The 17,304-nt window shown below is 46.1% G+C and overlaps 1 protein-coding gene across 1 annotated transcript in view; it reads left to right on the plus strand.

Moving 5' to 3' along the window:
* The window catches only part of MEGF9 (multiple EGF like domains 9), a 78,392-nt gene that overhangs the window by 50,228 nt on the left and 10,860 nt on the right, over nucleotides 1–17,304 (plus strand). The window contains exons 2-3 of the mRNA XM_035113718.2: nucleotides 4,287–4,491; nucleotides 16,492–16,631. Coding sequence (XP_034969609.1) covers nucleotides 4,287–4,491; nucleotides 16,492–16,631 — 345 coding nt within the window. The remainder of the gene's footprint in view (nucleotides 1–4,286; nucleotides 4,492–16,491; nucleotides 16,632–17,304) is intronic.

A 17,304-nucleotide genomic window follows, 5' to 3' on the forward strand; every position in this document is an offset into this window, starting at 1 on the left:
GCTGGCAAGACAAGTCGATGACATGCAATGTTTAAAGCGGGGAGCCAGGGTGGGGGGCAGCTTGCTTTCAGGAGTTGCTGCTAGATTGTAGGGACAGCTCTTGAATTGCTGGGAAGAATGTCCTGGAAGAATCTGAAAGAGCTCAAAGGCACTGCCCAGGTAAAGTTTTCTACCACCATCAGTTGGTTGGTTTTTAAATGTATTATCTGGTAGAAAATGAAAAGCATAACACATTATCAGGAAGAGGTACAAAAAAATCATAAAAGTTCAAAATGAAACAGAGGCCAGATTTTTCCTTTTAAAAAAGAACAGTGAGTATTGTTGGTAAAGGATATTGATTAATATTGTATGGAAAGTCTTACCTTCAAATGAGAAAGGCTATTTGTTTCCACCAATGCTATTACAGTACTACTAAACGCAATGATAATATGGTGCTACTACTAAAAATTCATTCTCTCTCTTTCTCTTTCTCTCTCTCTCTCTCTCTCTCTCTCTCTCTCTCTCTCTCTCTCACACACACACACACACACACAGGTAAAGGTACCCCTGATCGTTAGGTCCAGTCACGGACGACTCTGGACTCTGGGGTTGCGCGCTCATCTCGCATTATTGGCCGAGGGAGCCGGTGTACAGCTTCCCGGTCATGTGGCCAGCGTGACTAAGCTGCTTCTGGCAAACCAGAGCAGCGCACGGAAATGCCGTTTACCTTCCCGCTGGAGTGGTACCTATTTATCTACTTGCACTTTGAGGCAGGAACACAAATTGATGCAGGCATGCCAATCGCGTGAACTGCCACCCAATTGTTCCAGGAAAAAGACACATTAACAAACACACTGCCCCTCTGCCTCCAACCATCTCCAAATCTGCTCCGAAGGGTTGTGGGGTGGCAGGGACTTATGGAGCCCCCAGAACAGATTTAGTGGGGGGCTGGGTTGCAGGGTGGAGGAGAGGAGGAAAAAGCCTTGTGCAATTAGGTCATTTTTGCTCACGCAATGCACTACACAGACACTGAACACAACCCTGTCACTTTATAAATATACTTCTTTTTCAATCAGGGCACTGTTAGAGCACAAGAAGGGAACTGGATCCTTCTCTCCCTACTGCTGTGGGCTGACTTTTGACTGCTGGGAAGGGGCTGTAATATTCCCGAATCTGATGGGGAACTCCCTAGTGCAGCCCATTATGGTAGGGCCAGTATCAAGCAGCTGATTGGTGCTGCCAGTGAGCCCTGGTTGCAAGAAGGGAGCAGCCAGGAGCAAACTTTAAGCTATCAATGGTTTCTTTGTCTCTCCCCACACCACACCGTTGCTGTGTGTGTCTGCAGCCACCAACTTGCAAATCTTTTCCTGTTCTTAAAAAAAGCATGTAGTTCATTCAACAGCTGGAAGCTTCCAGGTGGTATATGAATCAATAAGGCCAGGCAGGGGGACCCTAAGTGGTCAAGTTGCTTTGCAATGAGGTGTTATATACAAGGTGCTAAACTGGAGCAAGGGGTTCTTTCAGGCGCTCGTCTCACTGAATGATGGGGTTTAAAAATCATGGAAGAGAAGTGAGAGGAGGAAGAAAATGACTGTTAGAGACCTACAGAAGCACACAACAACCACTCTCTTGCCATGGCATGGCATTGGAAGGGGGCAAGAGGCAAGAGGCAGTTGATATGGTCACTGTGAGGAAGAGGATGACTGACTATCTGGGGTTTTGGTCTGATCCATCAGGCTCTACTTATTTTATTACTATTATTCATTCATTCATTCATTCCCCGCCCATCTGGCTAGGTTTCTACCACCACTCTGTGCGGCTTCCAACAAATACCAAAATACATTAAAATATCACAGATTAAAAACTTCCTGTAGCCCTCGGCGCTGGATCTCAGTGTCCGGGCTAAACGATGGGGGTGGAGACGCTCCTTCAGGTATATAGGACAGAGACCATTTAGGGCTTTAAAGGTCAGCACCAACACTCCAAGCGGGAGATAACCAGAGCATGCACCACTCTGGCAAGACAGTCTGCGGGCAGGTAGGGTCTCAGCCTGCGTACCAGATGGAGCTGGTAGACAGCCACCCTGGACACAGAATTGACCTGCGCCTCCATGGACAGCTGTGAGTCCAAAATGACTCCCAGGCTGCACACCTGGTCCTTCAGGGGCACAGTGACCCCATTCATTTACTTTACCCCCTGCCCCAGGAGTTGCCCCATGGGGCACAATGGCACCCCTGAGGACATCCCTGGAGCATTAAAAAGTGTGTGAGCAGCCCTTTACCCTGCCCCCCTCCTCCCGCTCATTCATAGGAAGTTGGACGAATGAAACTCTTTCAGTTCTGGGTTTTCAAGGCTCCAATTGATTCTACTGGCTCTGACTCTCACTCAGATCCTTTGGAAAGTAAAGTTTCTGTGGGTACAGTACTTATTTCAGTTTCTATATAGGTTAATCTTGCAAAACAAACATTGAGCTTTAGCAAAAGATCTTCAGTCAGCTGAATAGCAACCTCCCCCCACAAAAACGTATCTCTAAAATCTCCAAGGGAGATTATACATAAAATGGTATAAAATATCTATTAAAAACAGTAACAAACTTTAAATATGGTAAACATATTAAAAATGATCAAAACTAATAGTAAATATTAATAGTAAAATTAATAGATTTTTGGGAAAATAATAATGATATAATTATATGTCTGGGTAGGCTTGCCTAAACAAAAAAGTCTTAGCGGGTATTAAAAGCAGTTCAAAAAGTATACCTGTCTAATATCAGTCGGTTTAGAATGACAGCTAGTAGGTGGCACTACAATATAAGACCATAAACTTTAAGTTAGAAATGTAAATAATATTTTCTTTTCAACTGCTAGTGTAGGAACCCCATCAAAGAGAAGGGAAGAAGTACCTAGTCGCTGCAGAATTATTTTTTGCTTTTTCTGGCTTCTGTGCCAGGGATAGCCAACATGGTGCCCCTCCAGATGTTAGAATTGTAGAGTTGGAAAGGACTGCAAGGGTCATTAGCCCAACCCCCTTCAATGCAGGAATCTTTGCTTAATGTGGGACTCAAACCCAAAGTCTAGAGATTATGTCTCATGCTGCACCAGCTGAGCTATTCACAGTTGTTTGAGTATAACTTGCATTGTCTCTGACCATTGGACTTGCTCACTGGGGCTGATGGGAGTGGAAGGCCAACTGACAGTAAGAGCTGTTTGACAGTGGAATGGTCTCCCTTGGGAGGTGGTGGGCTCTCCTTCCTTGAAGGCCATCTGCCATGGATGCTTGAGCTGAGATTCCTGAATTGCAGGGGGTTGGACTGGACGACCCTCGGGGTCCCTTCAAACATTACAATTCTGTGATTGCTGTGATAACCTGGGGTGGGAGGGGGCACCACTTTGGCTTCCCTGGCTGTATACCTTATGTCACCAATGAACATGAACTACTTGTTATCACCCCAATTTGTCAGAGCAATGAGGTTTTTTTATCAATTACAAAGGAGCTCTTTGATGGCTCCTGCAGTGAAAAATAGTCCCGGGGTTGTGTTTCCCTATATTCCCCCTCTATTACACCTCTGGTCTTGCAAGTATGGTTGCTTTTTAAAAGAGTGGTGCTCCCACCCCCCCCCCAGCATTTTTCCAGTTTTTATGATTAAAGTTATACATCATGAGAGTCCCACTTAATGGTTTCTAGCAAGCTCATGACAACAGAACAGCTGTAAAATCGATATTTTCTGCATGTCTTGGATGTGTGTATGCTTTTCCTTTAAAAAAAATTTATTCAGCTGCCACAGTTATGGAAAGAAAAGTTTAAAAAAACAGCTAAGGGTTTGGAACATGAAAAAAAAAGTTTGAAACCAAAGTGGCAAAATTAAATAATACAGTGGAGGTGAGGGGGTGGGGGACATCCAAGCCTCTATCTGCACACCAAGCGTATTTTTGCTAACCTCACAGAACAGAGCTTGCTAACATGAAGCCTATGGACCAAAGCCTTTGAGTGCCCCCCCTCTCCCACCACTGATGCTCACTGCCCCCTTGATCAGTAGGTAGTGAGGGTGATGGTCTCCCCACCCCCACCCACCCCTGCTATTGAAGGAGGAACTGAAAGGAGTGTGATGCTATTTTCTACTTCCTCTTTCAGCTTCAAGGTGCTTTTCAAGGGCCTACAGGATCTGACACAGGTTTAATAAAACCTTTGAAAACAAACGCTCTGTGGGCAGCCTGCACGACCAATAAATGATGAATGTGAACCTGTTTTCGTGTGGAGAGATCTCCATTTTAATTCCTTTTTCTTTCCTTTTTCAATCCCTCTTTCAGACTTCATCATCTGTAACTGCAGTTCTGTTGGGAGCACTGGTCTGGGCGACTGTAACACCAGGACAGGGCAGTGCGAATGCCGGACAGGACACGTGGGTCTGCACTGCGAAGGGTGTGGGGAAGGCTATTACCCAGACCCCACAAGTGGGCACTGCCTTTGGTGCGGCTGCTATTCCGAGGGCTCCGAATCCCTGTCCTGCGACAAGTAAGGAATTGGGTGACATGAGCATCACCCACTGCTGTCTTTGTACTTTCCCTTTTGACCATGTGTTGGTATCCAAGAGAGGGTCTTGCTTCCTTGCTGTGCACTTATGCTTATTTCCCCGCCCTAGAATTATAGCGTTGGAAAGTATCCCTATCTGAAGAAGTGTGCATGCACATGAAAGCTCATATCAATAGCAGACTTAGTTGGTCTCGAAGGTGCTACTGGAAGGAATTTATGTATTTTGTTTCGACTACGGCAGACCAACACGGCTACCTACCTGTAACTATCCCTGGGGGTCATCTAGTCCAACCCCCTGCAATGCAGGAACCACAGCTAAAGGGTTCCTTTGTAGGAAGGGGAAATCTTACTTATTAATAATTTATTTGAAGGTATTTTGTTGATTCCCCCCCCCAACATAAGCATATGACTTACAAAAACAACAATAAAGCCCTCGTGATAATATCAATACTCAGTAGACAATAAGTAGAGTATATACAGTCATACCTTGGTTCTCGAACGGAATCTGCTCCAGAAGTCTTTTCGACTTCCGAATACTTTCGAAAACCAAGGCGTGGCTTCCAATTGGGTGCAGCAGCTTCCTGCAGCCAATTGAAAGCCGCATCAGACGTTCGAGTTTCAAATAACATTTGCAAACTGGAACACTCACTTCTGGGTTTGTGATGTTTGGGAGCCAAAACTTTTGAGTCGCAAGGCGTTCAACAACCAAGATACGAATGTATATCTTTTCACCTGCGTAGGAAAGGCAGTGTTGGGAGAGAAAATCTTACTTAACGAAGTTGGTAAGGTACACCAGTGTGGTGTAGTGGTTAGGAGCAATGGACTCGTAATCTGGGGAACCGGGTTCGCGTCTCCGCTCCTCCACATGCAGCTGCTGGGTGACCTTGGGCTAGTCACACTTCTTTGAAGTCTCTCAGCCCCACTCACCTCACAGAGTGTTTGTTGTGGGGGAGGAAGGGAAAGGAGAATGTTAGCAGCTTTGAAACTCCTTCGGGTAGTGAAAAAGTGGGATATAAAATCCAAACTACTCTTCTTCTTCTTCTTCTTCTTCTTCTTCTTCTTCTTCTTCTTCTTCTTCTTCTTCTTCTTCTTCTTCTTCTTCTTCTTCTTCTGGATTTTTATTTTATTTATTTTTAATGCAGAAGTTGCAAAGATTTGAGGTGGGACCAATAAAAAGTGACAAAGAAAATGGATTTGTACCATACAAGGTGATTTGTACCTTACAAATATATTGTCACTCTGGACTCCCTTTGGAAAGACACATTGGCCTGAACCCGGATTACAATCAGTCTGTTGAGCTAAAACAGGCATAGGCAAACTCGGCCCTCCAGATGTTTTGGGGCTACAACTCCCATCATCCCTAACTAACAAGACCAGTGGTCAGGGAAGATGGGAGTCGTAGTCCCAAAACATCTGGAGGGCTGAGTTTGCCGGTGCCTGTTGTAACTTTGTTGATACGGCTGTGATCAAAATCTGGGGATCAGAGCTGCACTCTGAGCATCAGCAGGAGCCATGTATTGCTGTGTATCTTTTCCTTGTCATGCATCCTTGACCAAAAGAGTCTATCACTCGCACCACCCTGATCAGCTAATTATTAACAGAGTCCATGTGGTAGAGAATGAGGTTTATGAGAGGGAAACTCAATCCTTTCCCTGAGGATTGGGTTGAGGCGTGAAATGAACATTGACCTGACAAGCGGCTGTGATGTATGGCCACTGCTGCTGCTACAATCAAACGCCGGCTTGGACCAACTAAATATGAAGAGAGTGAGAGGCTGCATGTCTGTTTATAGCGGGATCTCCTTTGTATTGCACACTATCCAGGTGTCATTCTTTTGACACCTATTGTCTACATTCTTCTTTTTATGGTTAGGCAATGTTTGTTTTGGGTTGTGGGTTTGTTTGTTTGTTTGTTTGTTTGGAGTTAGACAAGCCACATTTTCTACTAATTCTTCCAGAATAAGATAATTAGCATAGCTGCCAAGTTTTCGCTTTTCTCGCGAGGAAGCCTATTCAGCATAAGGGAAAATCCCTGTAAAAAAGGGATAACTTGGCAGCTATGATAATTAGATAAGCATTCCCTCCTCACAAGAGTGTGTCTGGCACCTTCATTGTATAGCAGGCATCCCCAAACTTCGGCCCTCCAGATGTTTTGGACTACAATCCCCATCATCCCTGACCACTGGTCCTGTTAGCTAGGGATCATGGGAGTTGTAGGCCAAAACATCTGGAGGGCCGCAGTTTGGGGATGCCTGTTGTATAGCTTTAATTGTATGCTCGAGGTACCCTTCTTTACTCTGGCCTTTTCACACCTGATGCATATGTTTTCATGCAGGTACCGGTATGTCTTCTATTCTACATCCCATTAGTCTAAGTTATTGGGAAAAGGTTTCAGATCCCATCGTTATTCCCCATTCTTCTGACTGTAAGCAGTTTCAGCTGATTTTGATACTGGATTTCTATGCAGTATTTTTGTAATTCCCCCACTCCACACATTATGGTGAGAGGCAGGTAAGGAATCTGTTTGTTGACCATGCAGCCTGTGTGACTTTCGCTTATTTTGAACTGCAGTGTAGATGTAAATCTTGATGTGCAGGAGATAATGTCATGCCCTATAACCACATCTCCAAGAAGAGTCCACAGGAAGAAGTGGTTGATCCAATATTATCTTTCCCCCAAGAGTGCAGCAGAATGAGGTCATGTAATATCCAGTTTATTAGGACCAGCAACCTGCAGTCCTGTGCCAAACTTCCTGGTGGAGTTCATCTCTAACTGCATAGGCTCATCTTGGAAAGCACGTTGAGTTTTACAAAACCTGAACTATCCAGCTTTTAATTAAGAAGCACAAACTATCTTGCCAGAAAGTGTCGTTTATTCTGCTAGCAGGAAATGGGAAACCCATCAAAGGAACGAGGTATCCAGATATTGCTTGATTATTTTTCTCATTCTCTGACTTTATGCAAATTTATCATAAAGAAACTTGAAAGCCTCATTATCCCCTTATACACTTCCCAGAGCAAGGAGAGTCATCATATTCATTGCTCCTGGAACTGCATTTGTCTTTGTTCTCGCTCCACTATATCACCGCTTTAGAGACTTATACCCTGCCCTTCCTACTGCTCATGTGGCTTAGATGAGAACAATTTAAATACAGCGTTGCTAAAACAACAATCAAAACTCCTCCTGGTGTTGGAGCATTAAAACTGTTAGTAAAGCTAAGCAGGGTCCGGTATGATTTAGAATTGGATGGTGGATTGTGTTTTGAGATTCCTGCGTTAGATGACCCCCGGGATCGATTCCAACTCTATAAATTCTTTGATTCTGTGAAAGCAAACAATGAGGGGAAGGTGGGTGGGATTCTTTCCTGACCTTGCAGCTATACATATTCTGAAAGGCTTTATTACCGTTGGGAAGGATGAGGGCAAAGGCAATTACATGTATCAAGTGTGGGGAACTGTTTTCAGCCTGAGGGCCACATCCCCTTCTGTGCAACTTTCTGAGGGTGAATGTGTAAATTTTGCCTTTGTGCAGTCAGATAGTTTCTACACTCACTCTGGATACTCACTGAGGCAAGAGGCCCCACTGAGGACACACTCCAGTCCAGAGGCACCGACACCGGCCCCAGACTGTGGGTGCCCAGTGGCACGTGTGACATGATGCCACACGATGTCATGTTGCACACGCACGTGCTGCTCAGCCTCCGCCCGTCACCATTCTCTAGTGCTGTGGCAGCAACGAGGCAGGGGTCTCCACCTCTGTTGCAGAGCCTCTTTTGGGGCCTGACATGGCTGCAAATGCACCCTGGAATCACACGCGCAGCTGCAGCAACAGAGGGCCCGCGGCAGCAGCGGAATTGTAAGCTGACGAGAGTTCGAAGGGCCACACTAAGGGACCTAGAGGGTCTGCATTTGGCCCTCAGGCCCAAAGTATTTACCTTGCCCCCTGATTTAAAGCTTGATTACAGTTGATGGAGGGAGAGGAAATATGCAAACACATCAGGAAGACAGTAAGAGCTGTTTGACAGAGGAACAGACTTCCTTGGGAAGTTTTGGACTCTTCTTCCCTGGCGATTTTTAAGCAGAGGTTGGATGGCCATGTCAGGGATGCTTTGCTGAGATTCCTGCATTGCAGGGGGTTGGGATGACCCTTGGGATCCCTTCCAACCCTACAATTCTGTGATTCTGCCCCTGCTTGAAATTTGGTTTCAGTTGGGAAGGAAGATGAGAGGTGTAAACTGGTAAGGAGAAACGTTCCTAACATAAGCTCACCTTCCTTCGGCCCCCGGCCTCAAGTGCTTTGCCCCCTTCGTGTCAGGCTTCCAGAGAAGCCCCTTCATCTGTTGTCCAATGCTGTGAGCAGAACCAGGCACAGTGCTTGCAGTAATTAACTCTATTGCTCAGTAACCAAGGAGTCGGCACACGGCACATCCATCAGATAAGCACATCAGTTGCAGAAGCTAAAGTTCCTGTCCTTTTCTTCCCTTTATTTATACCTCCCTCCTCGCTGTGTGACTCTGCTTCTCTTAATTGTTCCAGCCTTTTCTCGACTCTTGGTTCCTGTGCTGAGAGGGAGGGAGGGGAAGGAGCCGAATCACGACTGTATTGCAGAGCAGGAGACAGAGCCCCTGCTCAATCAGCATCTGTGGCTACCTTCAGCTTCTCCCCTTCACCCTCACTCTCTGCTGGTGATTCCTCCCTGTCCCACCAAAGTCCCCACAGGTGCCTCCTGGACCACTGGCTGCCACCACTCTTCCTCATCCATCCAGTCCCTGACACTTCGCTCCGAGGAATTTGGTTCCTCAGCAAACAAGGATTCTGGTTCCTCCCCAAGTAAATGGCATCTTTGCACAGCACAATTTAATTTGCTCAGCTGCAAGAAGGGGAGTTGTGAGAAATGAATGGTTTTCTATTTGCTTCTGTTTGTGCGCAAGTGCCCTTGAGACCAAGACCCAGACAGGAAGGGGGTGGGGGAGAGTCCAGCTCCATCGACCCTCCAGCCTGCCTCTTCCATGGGAATAGACAGATTGCACCCTGAGTTGTTGTTGCTTTTTTAAAAAAAGAGATTGGTTTGTGCGGCCGGCAAAAAACAAAAATGAATGAAATTTTAATTTGTGTGTGTATAAATCTTCTTATTCTTCTTTTTAGAATAGCATTGATGCACAGTTATGGTTTGTCCTTGGTTTTTGAAAAACATGAATGGTACGCTTTGACCTTGAGACTATGAAACTAGAGCTGATGAAGAATAAACCGAAACAGGGCCTTGTCCTGGATTTCTACTGGAATTTGTCTTATTATTCTCAACTTAAAACTTTCTAAAAATTATTCCACTACCTGGCCAGAGCTCTTGGAGTCTTTTCATTTGGTTTTCTCAACTCTCCAAGGACTCCAATTTATTTAGTACTCCCTCTCCCCTTGGCCAAATAAATAATTTCTCTCTCTGACCGCTTTGTCTCTACATGAACATATAGGTCACCCTCTATGCTAGCTGAAAACTCCTTTGCCGTGCATGGATCCTTGCACAAATGGACCTTGCACCATGGAATTTGTCACTGTGTCCCATTCCCACAAGGATAGCCCCCCTTCTGTCAGGGAGAATGATGGTTTCAAGGAAGCAATGCAGTTGTTAGATGTGGGACGAACAACTATTACAACTATTGCACCAACTTGAAAGATCTTACAAGCAGGAGTGAAGCACCATCTGAGCGCATGACTTCAGAAGAACGAAATGATACTTCTTGCTTCAGAAATGTTATCCTACCCATATCCAACTTTAATTGATAGAGCCAAGGGGAACAGCAGCAACATCCTGAGCAAAGCTAAGCAGGGTCCAGTATAGTTTCAAATTGGTTGGGGGACCATTCATTGAAGGCGATTGGAATACCCTCGGGATCCTTTTCAGCTCTACAGTTCTATGGTTCTATTAATCAACCTAGTAATACTCAGGGCCAGAATGAACTAAATAGTTGCGCCAGCAGAAGCTAAGGCAACAAATACTGCTAGCACAATGGGGCTTTTTCACCTCTCCCCCCACCACTGCACACATTCCAAATCAGCTCTAAGGGTGGGGAGCCTAGGAGAACCTCAAGAACACCCCTGGGGGTGGGGAATAGAGAGGGGATCCTTCCAAATGGCAAGCGGAACGGCTTGCACTAATAGAATGAGTGTAATAGTGCAATATTGAATTTCACCTGTAGGACTGTCTCCAGCTAGGGTCCACTCAGAGTAGGCCTGCTGAAGTTAAAAGACCTAAGTTTGCAGTGCCTGTTATTTCCAGTGAGTCTACTCGGAGTAGGACTAGCTTTGGATGCAACCCACATATTTTAAAATTACTCTGCTTTTCCTGAAGGGCCTGCTGCTATGCAGGCTATGCAAAACTTTTCTCCTCTTCTGATCTGGCTTGAGGATGGCAAAAATAAAAATATTGTGAATGTCTTTGTTTCTTCCCTGTCCACTGAAAATCCGCATCGTGGAATTCACATGGACAACGAGCTGGTCCAGGAGCCTGCCAGGGCCTGTGCCCAGAATGGCAGAACGCGATTCTGTGGGCATCATAATCTTGACCAGACACGCTTAGTGCTTTGACATTTCACAAAATGCCTTTTCAGAGTTCTTGAGGATTTGGGCTCCTCCGATAGATTTCGGGCAGACGGATTCCATTCAGTGGCATAAAGCGGGGGATGTTATGTGTACAATGCCCCAGTGTTTTCTGGGAATAAAGCTGCCCTTTTCCCCTGCCCTTCCCCTCCCCGGCCCACCCCCAACACCACAAAGGGGGCTTTGCTGAGATTGCCTAATGTTGGGGGCGGCAGGGGGGAGCACTTCGTCAGAACACAGGAGGTGTTATTAAATTCAGAAGGTTTCAAATAGCCAAGATAGGGTCAGGGAGGAGCAATGGGGAACTTAACCCCCCCCCCCAAATGCTTTCTTGCTAATAGGCATTTCTGCCCTCTTGATTTTCCCATCTCACATCCAGATTAATTGACCTAAAAATCAACATATAGGTTGTGATGTTTCCATTAAAGCTCAGTTTAAAGGTTGGTGAATACATAGATGGTGATCTTTCCCCGTGGAACCCTCTTGTACAGTCCCCTTTCTGTGGACTTGCTGAACTGTTTTGTAAGACCGGGGAGGCAGATTACGTTTCAGCCATTAAATCTTATTGAATGGGTTGTTTGAGATCCTTCTAAGAGAAGAGACGGAGAAAAAAAATACTTCCTCCCTCCCTCCCTCGCTTCCTCCCTTGCTATACCCAAGCAATAGGTGTCATTTCTTAACATCACACCCGGTCCGCTTCCCCATCTTGCGGGTTCCATGACTGATTTATTGAGTGTCCCCTATTCTTGCAGCACTGAAGTGTCTGTGAAGCAGAAAGAAAACAGTTGGCTTCCCCTGTCACCTGGCTCCTTGAACCTGAGAGAAGCCTCCTTTGATCATTACTCGCAGGCATACACACCAGCTCTCTCTTAAAGCCACATTCAACACTCATGGAAGACACAGTGATGGGTGAGTGAGACACACTCTCCCATCTGGATTGCATGGAGGCTGGAAATGAGCTCAGCCTGCCTCATTCCAGATCAGACCAATTGACCTTGCAGTCCTGTGTTGACAACGCTCCCTACCCTGTTTCCCCCTTTTTAATACATAGTCATAAAGTAAGCCATGGCAGGGTTTTTAAGCATTTGAGAAATATAAGACATACCCCCAAAATAAGCCATACTTCCGCGCCATGGAAACCAACATCCACAGGCACCTCCACTCACAGAGTCACTCCATGCGGCCAAGAGCTCTGCTTAACAGCTGATCGCGCTCCCGCCTTGCTGGCTGCATCCCCGTGCTCCGCTTGCCACCACCGCTTGCCACCACCGCTGGGCTCACTGCTTCTTCCTTGCCTGGCCCAGCCAAGGAGCTTGGAGCACCCTGCAGCGGCGGGGGGAGCGCCTGAGCCAGTGGCCTCCGCCTGGCCTGGCCAAGGGTGCCTGCTGCCCCGCCGCCCGGAACCGGTGGCTGCTGCAGTGCTGAGCACTCAAGAGAGCACAGCAGCGCCCTGAGCCGTAAAAACCGTACCAGTAATTAAAAAATAAGACATCCCACCGAAAGCAAGCCACCCTGTGTTTTTTTGAGGAAAAAAAGTTATAAGACGGTGTCTTAAAAAGGGGGAAACACGGTAGGCATAGCTCTTCAGGTTCTCGGTGATAGGGATGTTGGGGAATTTTGACAAAAACTTCGAAGGAAGCAGAGCTTACTGTAGTTCGTGCACTTGTCTGTGGTCAGAAAGGGAAATCCGTCAAATAAATAAGATTGACTCCCAACTTTTTGGGGGTTTTTTAAGTCCCCAAAATATACACTATTAATGTTTTTGAAAAACATTGATTTGATGTTTCCCTTACATTGGAATGAATGTAAGTTACGTAAGTCAGAGCTTTCCAAACTGTGTGTTGTGTCACGTTTGTGTGTCAGCTGCAGCGTGTTGCGCAAATGCTCCCTGCATTCTTAAAAGGGGTTAGGTTAACCTCCGGTTTGCTACTAAAAATGAATTACTGTGTCATGAAATAATGCATGTCTAAAAAGTGTGTCACCGACATGAAAAGTTGGGAAAGCTCTGACGTAAGTTATGTAAGAGCTCTAAAGAAAATTGTGCGGTTTAGAAATGATTTTAAATTTTAAAAATCAATCAGTTGATTGAGCAAGGCGAATAATGTAGTATTTGGTGGAAACTGAAGTGCAGCAGAATGGAAACAGTGCTGATTGTGATGGTCATACGCCGGAGGGGAAACGGCTGCCTTCTTGCATTCCTAGCAAGTGATTTGTTATGCACAAGGATGTTATGCACAGGCAGTGGGACTGTGCTTTGTAGGTAGGTAGTGTTGGAATCTTCATGCAATCTGAAATAGAGTAGCCATATTTTTATTTATTTTACCGATAAAGAAATTTCAGTCTAGCTCCTCTGCACCATTCAGCACAGCTTAGAGCAATTTTAAAACCACAATATTGTATAAGGTAATAAAAAGACATTAAAATGGCAATGGTAAAAAATGCAACAATAGATGCACATTAAAATGACAAATATATATGAGTAAAAATGCAGCAACAAAATATGCAGTCATAAAAATGCAACAGTAAAGAAAAAAGCAGTAAGAAACAATAAGAAAAAAACAACACATGAAAAGGCAAGAAGAAAAAGAAAAGAAATTAAAAATAAATAAGAAAAAAGTTTGGCTTGGGAAGTGAATTCAGTTTGCTGTCTTAAGGGTGTGTGGGTGTGTGGGGAATGTCCAGACTTCTCCTTCTCCTTCTCCTCTTCGACACCATAATCAGCTTCTTAACAGCAGGGTCTGTGTGTGTGTGGTTTGGGCACATTTAAATTGTTTACCTTTTCTTGGAAAAGCCTTTTAGAACCTTTCCAATATGAGAGCTACGAAAGAGGATGTTTTCATGAAGCTTTATTGACCAGAGGCAAAACCTCTTGCCTCTTGCTTGAAAGCTTTAATTATTGCACACACCCGGCCCATCTGTATCGAGTTGAACATCCTGCCAGAGGGGCATTAAATCCAGCACTCGATCCCCCTTTAAAAAGTTTAATAACTTCCTTTTCTGCTGTGCATCAGCCAAGAGGCATAAAATCGGGGGTGGGGGTTGTGCAAAGACCCTGGGCTGGCCTGAGAGTAAGAAAAGAGGTTTAAATATGCAGACTTCTGCAACTCAGTGGGAATGTACACATAGGTAACTATTTAGGTTGCAATCTTATGCTCACCTGGAAATCAGTATCATTGACCTCAATAGGATTTACTTTTGAGTATTATTATTATTATTGTTGTTGTTATTATTATTATTATTATTTAGAAGTTTCATATGCCACCCTCCTTCCAAAGATCACAGGGCGATTTACAGCATAAAAATATAAAATATAAAATACATATAATAATAGTAACAGCCACAACCAATAACCCCCCTCCCACAAACATATTTTAAAGGCCATAGAGCAGGGGTCCCCAAACCTACCGCGCTTCGGGGCGGTGCCTGCAGTGCTGATCGCGCAGCAGGCTGGAGGGCGGGGGAGTGCGTGCCCATATGTGTGCACATGCTATCTCCGGCGCACTTCTGGGTCACAGGAGCACCGGAAATAGCTTATGCGCATGGGCCTCCTCCAATCTGGAAGTGTGCTGGAAATGACGCTTGCGCATGCGTGCAAGCTATTTCCGATGCTCTTGTGACCCGGAAGTGGGCAGCCGCGCTGCACCGCACTGCACCGGTAAGAGTGGGCGGTGGCAGCGGGAGGCAGCAGTGGGCGGTGGGCCAGATAAATGAGCCCTTCGGGCTGTATCCGGTCCCCGGGCCATAGTCGAGGGACCCCCACCATAGAGCCTTCAATCAGCCGAAGGCCTGGTGGAAGGGGAACATTTTCACCTGGCACTAAAGGTGTATAATGAAGACACCTGGGAAACCTTCCTGGGAGAGCATTCCACAAGTGGAGAGCCACCGCAGAAAAGGCCTGTTCTCATGTTGCTGCCCTCCAGACCCCTCACAAAGGAGGCAAAATATCCCTTGCTTTCCCAGGCTTTTGGAATACTTCTTTAGCCTGGCCTGTTCTGTTTATAGTTTTGTTTTTATTTTACATTGCACCTGCTTTTAATCTCTCTCTGTGCAGATTGTTGTTGGGAGCCTGCTTAGAGACCTTTGATGAAAAGTGCTTTAAAAATATTATGAGTAAAAAATAACACAGTTGAAAACAACCCATGGTTTGTTTGGAGAGGGAGACAAACAATGATTTGGATGTAGTACTAAGGCAAACCATGGCTTAGCTCCTGTTAGCACAGCAGAAGCAAGAGAAAAAGCAGGGGAGTTGTGATTTTCTCACTGTACACTACCTTGTTTGCTCATTCATTCATTCACTCTTTCTAAGCTATAGTTTGGCTTAGCGCTTTGTGCCAGCCAAATATTTGCCAAAAAAATAAAATGTTGGGGGAAACTGTTAGATCTGCTTAACAAGAGCAACAACAGCCTCTCCTCACTCTGCTCTAAATTTGGCTGCTGAACTTGAAAGAAATCCAGGGCTAGATCTTGTGTGTGGCTGCGGTTCTGTGGCCTCAGTTCGGGTTCTGCACCTCATGTAAAAACCCCTCCTCTGTTGCAATGCAGATGGACAGTTGTGCTTTTATGTGCAAGTTATTGCAGTCAATGGCACGTGGGATGGAGTAGTTGACTGGCTCTGCCTACTGGCCTGCCATTTTGCATCCAACTTCACCTAGCTGTTGCTGGTTAGGCAGCCACTTGTTGGAGAAACTCTAGCACTGGCTTTCCTGCAGCAAGCAGGGGGTTGGATTAGATCAGGCACCCCCAAACTTCGGCCCTCCAGATGTTTTGGACTACAATCCCCATCTTTCCCAACCACTGGTCTTGTTAGCTAGGGATCATGGGAGTTGTAGGCAAAAACATCTGGAGGGCCGCAGTTTGGGGGTGCCTGGATTAGATCTTGGATGGGGGGCTCTAACCCATGAGCCTAACTTTCCCCAAAACTACATCCGTCTGCCCCACACCTGACATCTTATGTGATGCCAGGTGTGGGGCAGGTGAGGATGCTGCTAGCAAACGAACAGTTGGCAGCTGAAGTTGTCACCTGATGTCATAACAGCACTTGCCCAAAAACAGTCAAAAATTGTCTGTGGAGGGTGTTCCAGTTCTTCCTATGGCCCTTGGGCTGAAAAGAGTTCCGTGTCCATGGACTAGCTGACCCCAAGGAGACTGTCAGCTGTATGGTTCTCTGACCCTGGTTGTTGTTGTTGTTGTTGGAGTTAGGGCTTCTAGCAAAAAAAAAAAAAGGACAAGTAGATCCCACTATCTAGAAGCCTTTGCTATCTCTATGCTGAATTAGCTTTCCTCCCATGCTACTTTCACTCACTGAAATAAATAGCCTTGCACCGAAGACGTCCCCATCATTCCTCCTTCCCTGACTCACGTCGCCTCTGTTCTTGTTTGTTTTTAAACAGCTCTGGAAGATGTCGCTGCAAAGCTGGTTCAGATGGCCCCAAATGCACCCAGTGCCAGGAAGGCTACTCCCTGTTCAACGGGACCACCTGCGAACCTTGTCGGTGTAACAACCATTCGGCGAGTTGTGATCGGTTGACAGGTGAACTCCCGGGGGGGGGGGGGGGAACTGGTCCAAGGGGGGGGGGGCTCAGGCTTTCTGGTGGCCCTGGGTAAGGTTGGTGGGATTTTGTTGAGGCTGAACAAGAATAACAAGGCGGCATCACAAGTTGTGTATCCTCCAGTATTTCAGAGAGGAAGAGAGGAACACACTTGTCTACTTGTAATACTTACATTTTCAGCACAGAAGGGCTGTAGCTAAGGGGTAGAGCAGCTGCTTTGCCTGCAGATTATAGGTGCAGAAATATATGTGCCAGTATGAACCATGCTGGCCCCATGCTCTCACCATCCCCATTGCTGCTTGCCCTCCGTCTTGCTCTCTCTCTCCCCCCTTGCCTCTTCCTCCTCCACTTCCTGAGGCTTCAGGCATGGCCTTTCAGAGGTGTTTTGGCGTGACCTTTTTATGATTAGCAAAGCACCTTCCAGGTCATGTCAAAACACTTCTGGGAAGTTGTGCCTGCAGCCTCTGGAAGCAGCAACGGGGAAGAAAGTGGCAAAGGTGCAGGGGTGAGGGAGCAAGCAGATGGGCAGGCAAGTGGCGGTGGTGAGATGGTGGTGGAGGAAAAAGAGGTGGCGTACCTCCTTGAAAAAAGCACTGGGAATGTCCCCCATCTGAAGTCCCCCATCTGAAACCCTGCAGAGCTGCTGCCACTCAG

The sequence above is a fragment of the Zootoca vivipara genome, chromosome Z (genome assembly GCF_963506605.1).
Source record: "Zootoca vivipara chromosome Z, rZooViv1.1, whole genome shotgun sequence".
In the NCBI taxonomy this organism is placed as follows: domain Eukaryota; kingdom Metazoa; phylum Chordata; class Lepidosauria; order Squamata; family Lacertidae; genus Zootoca; species Zootoca vivipara.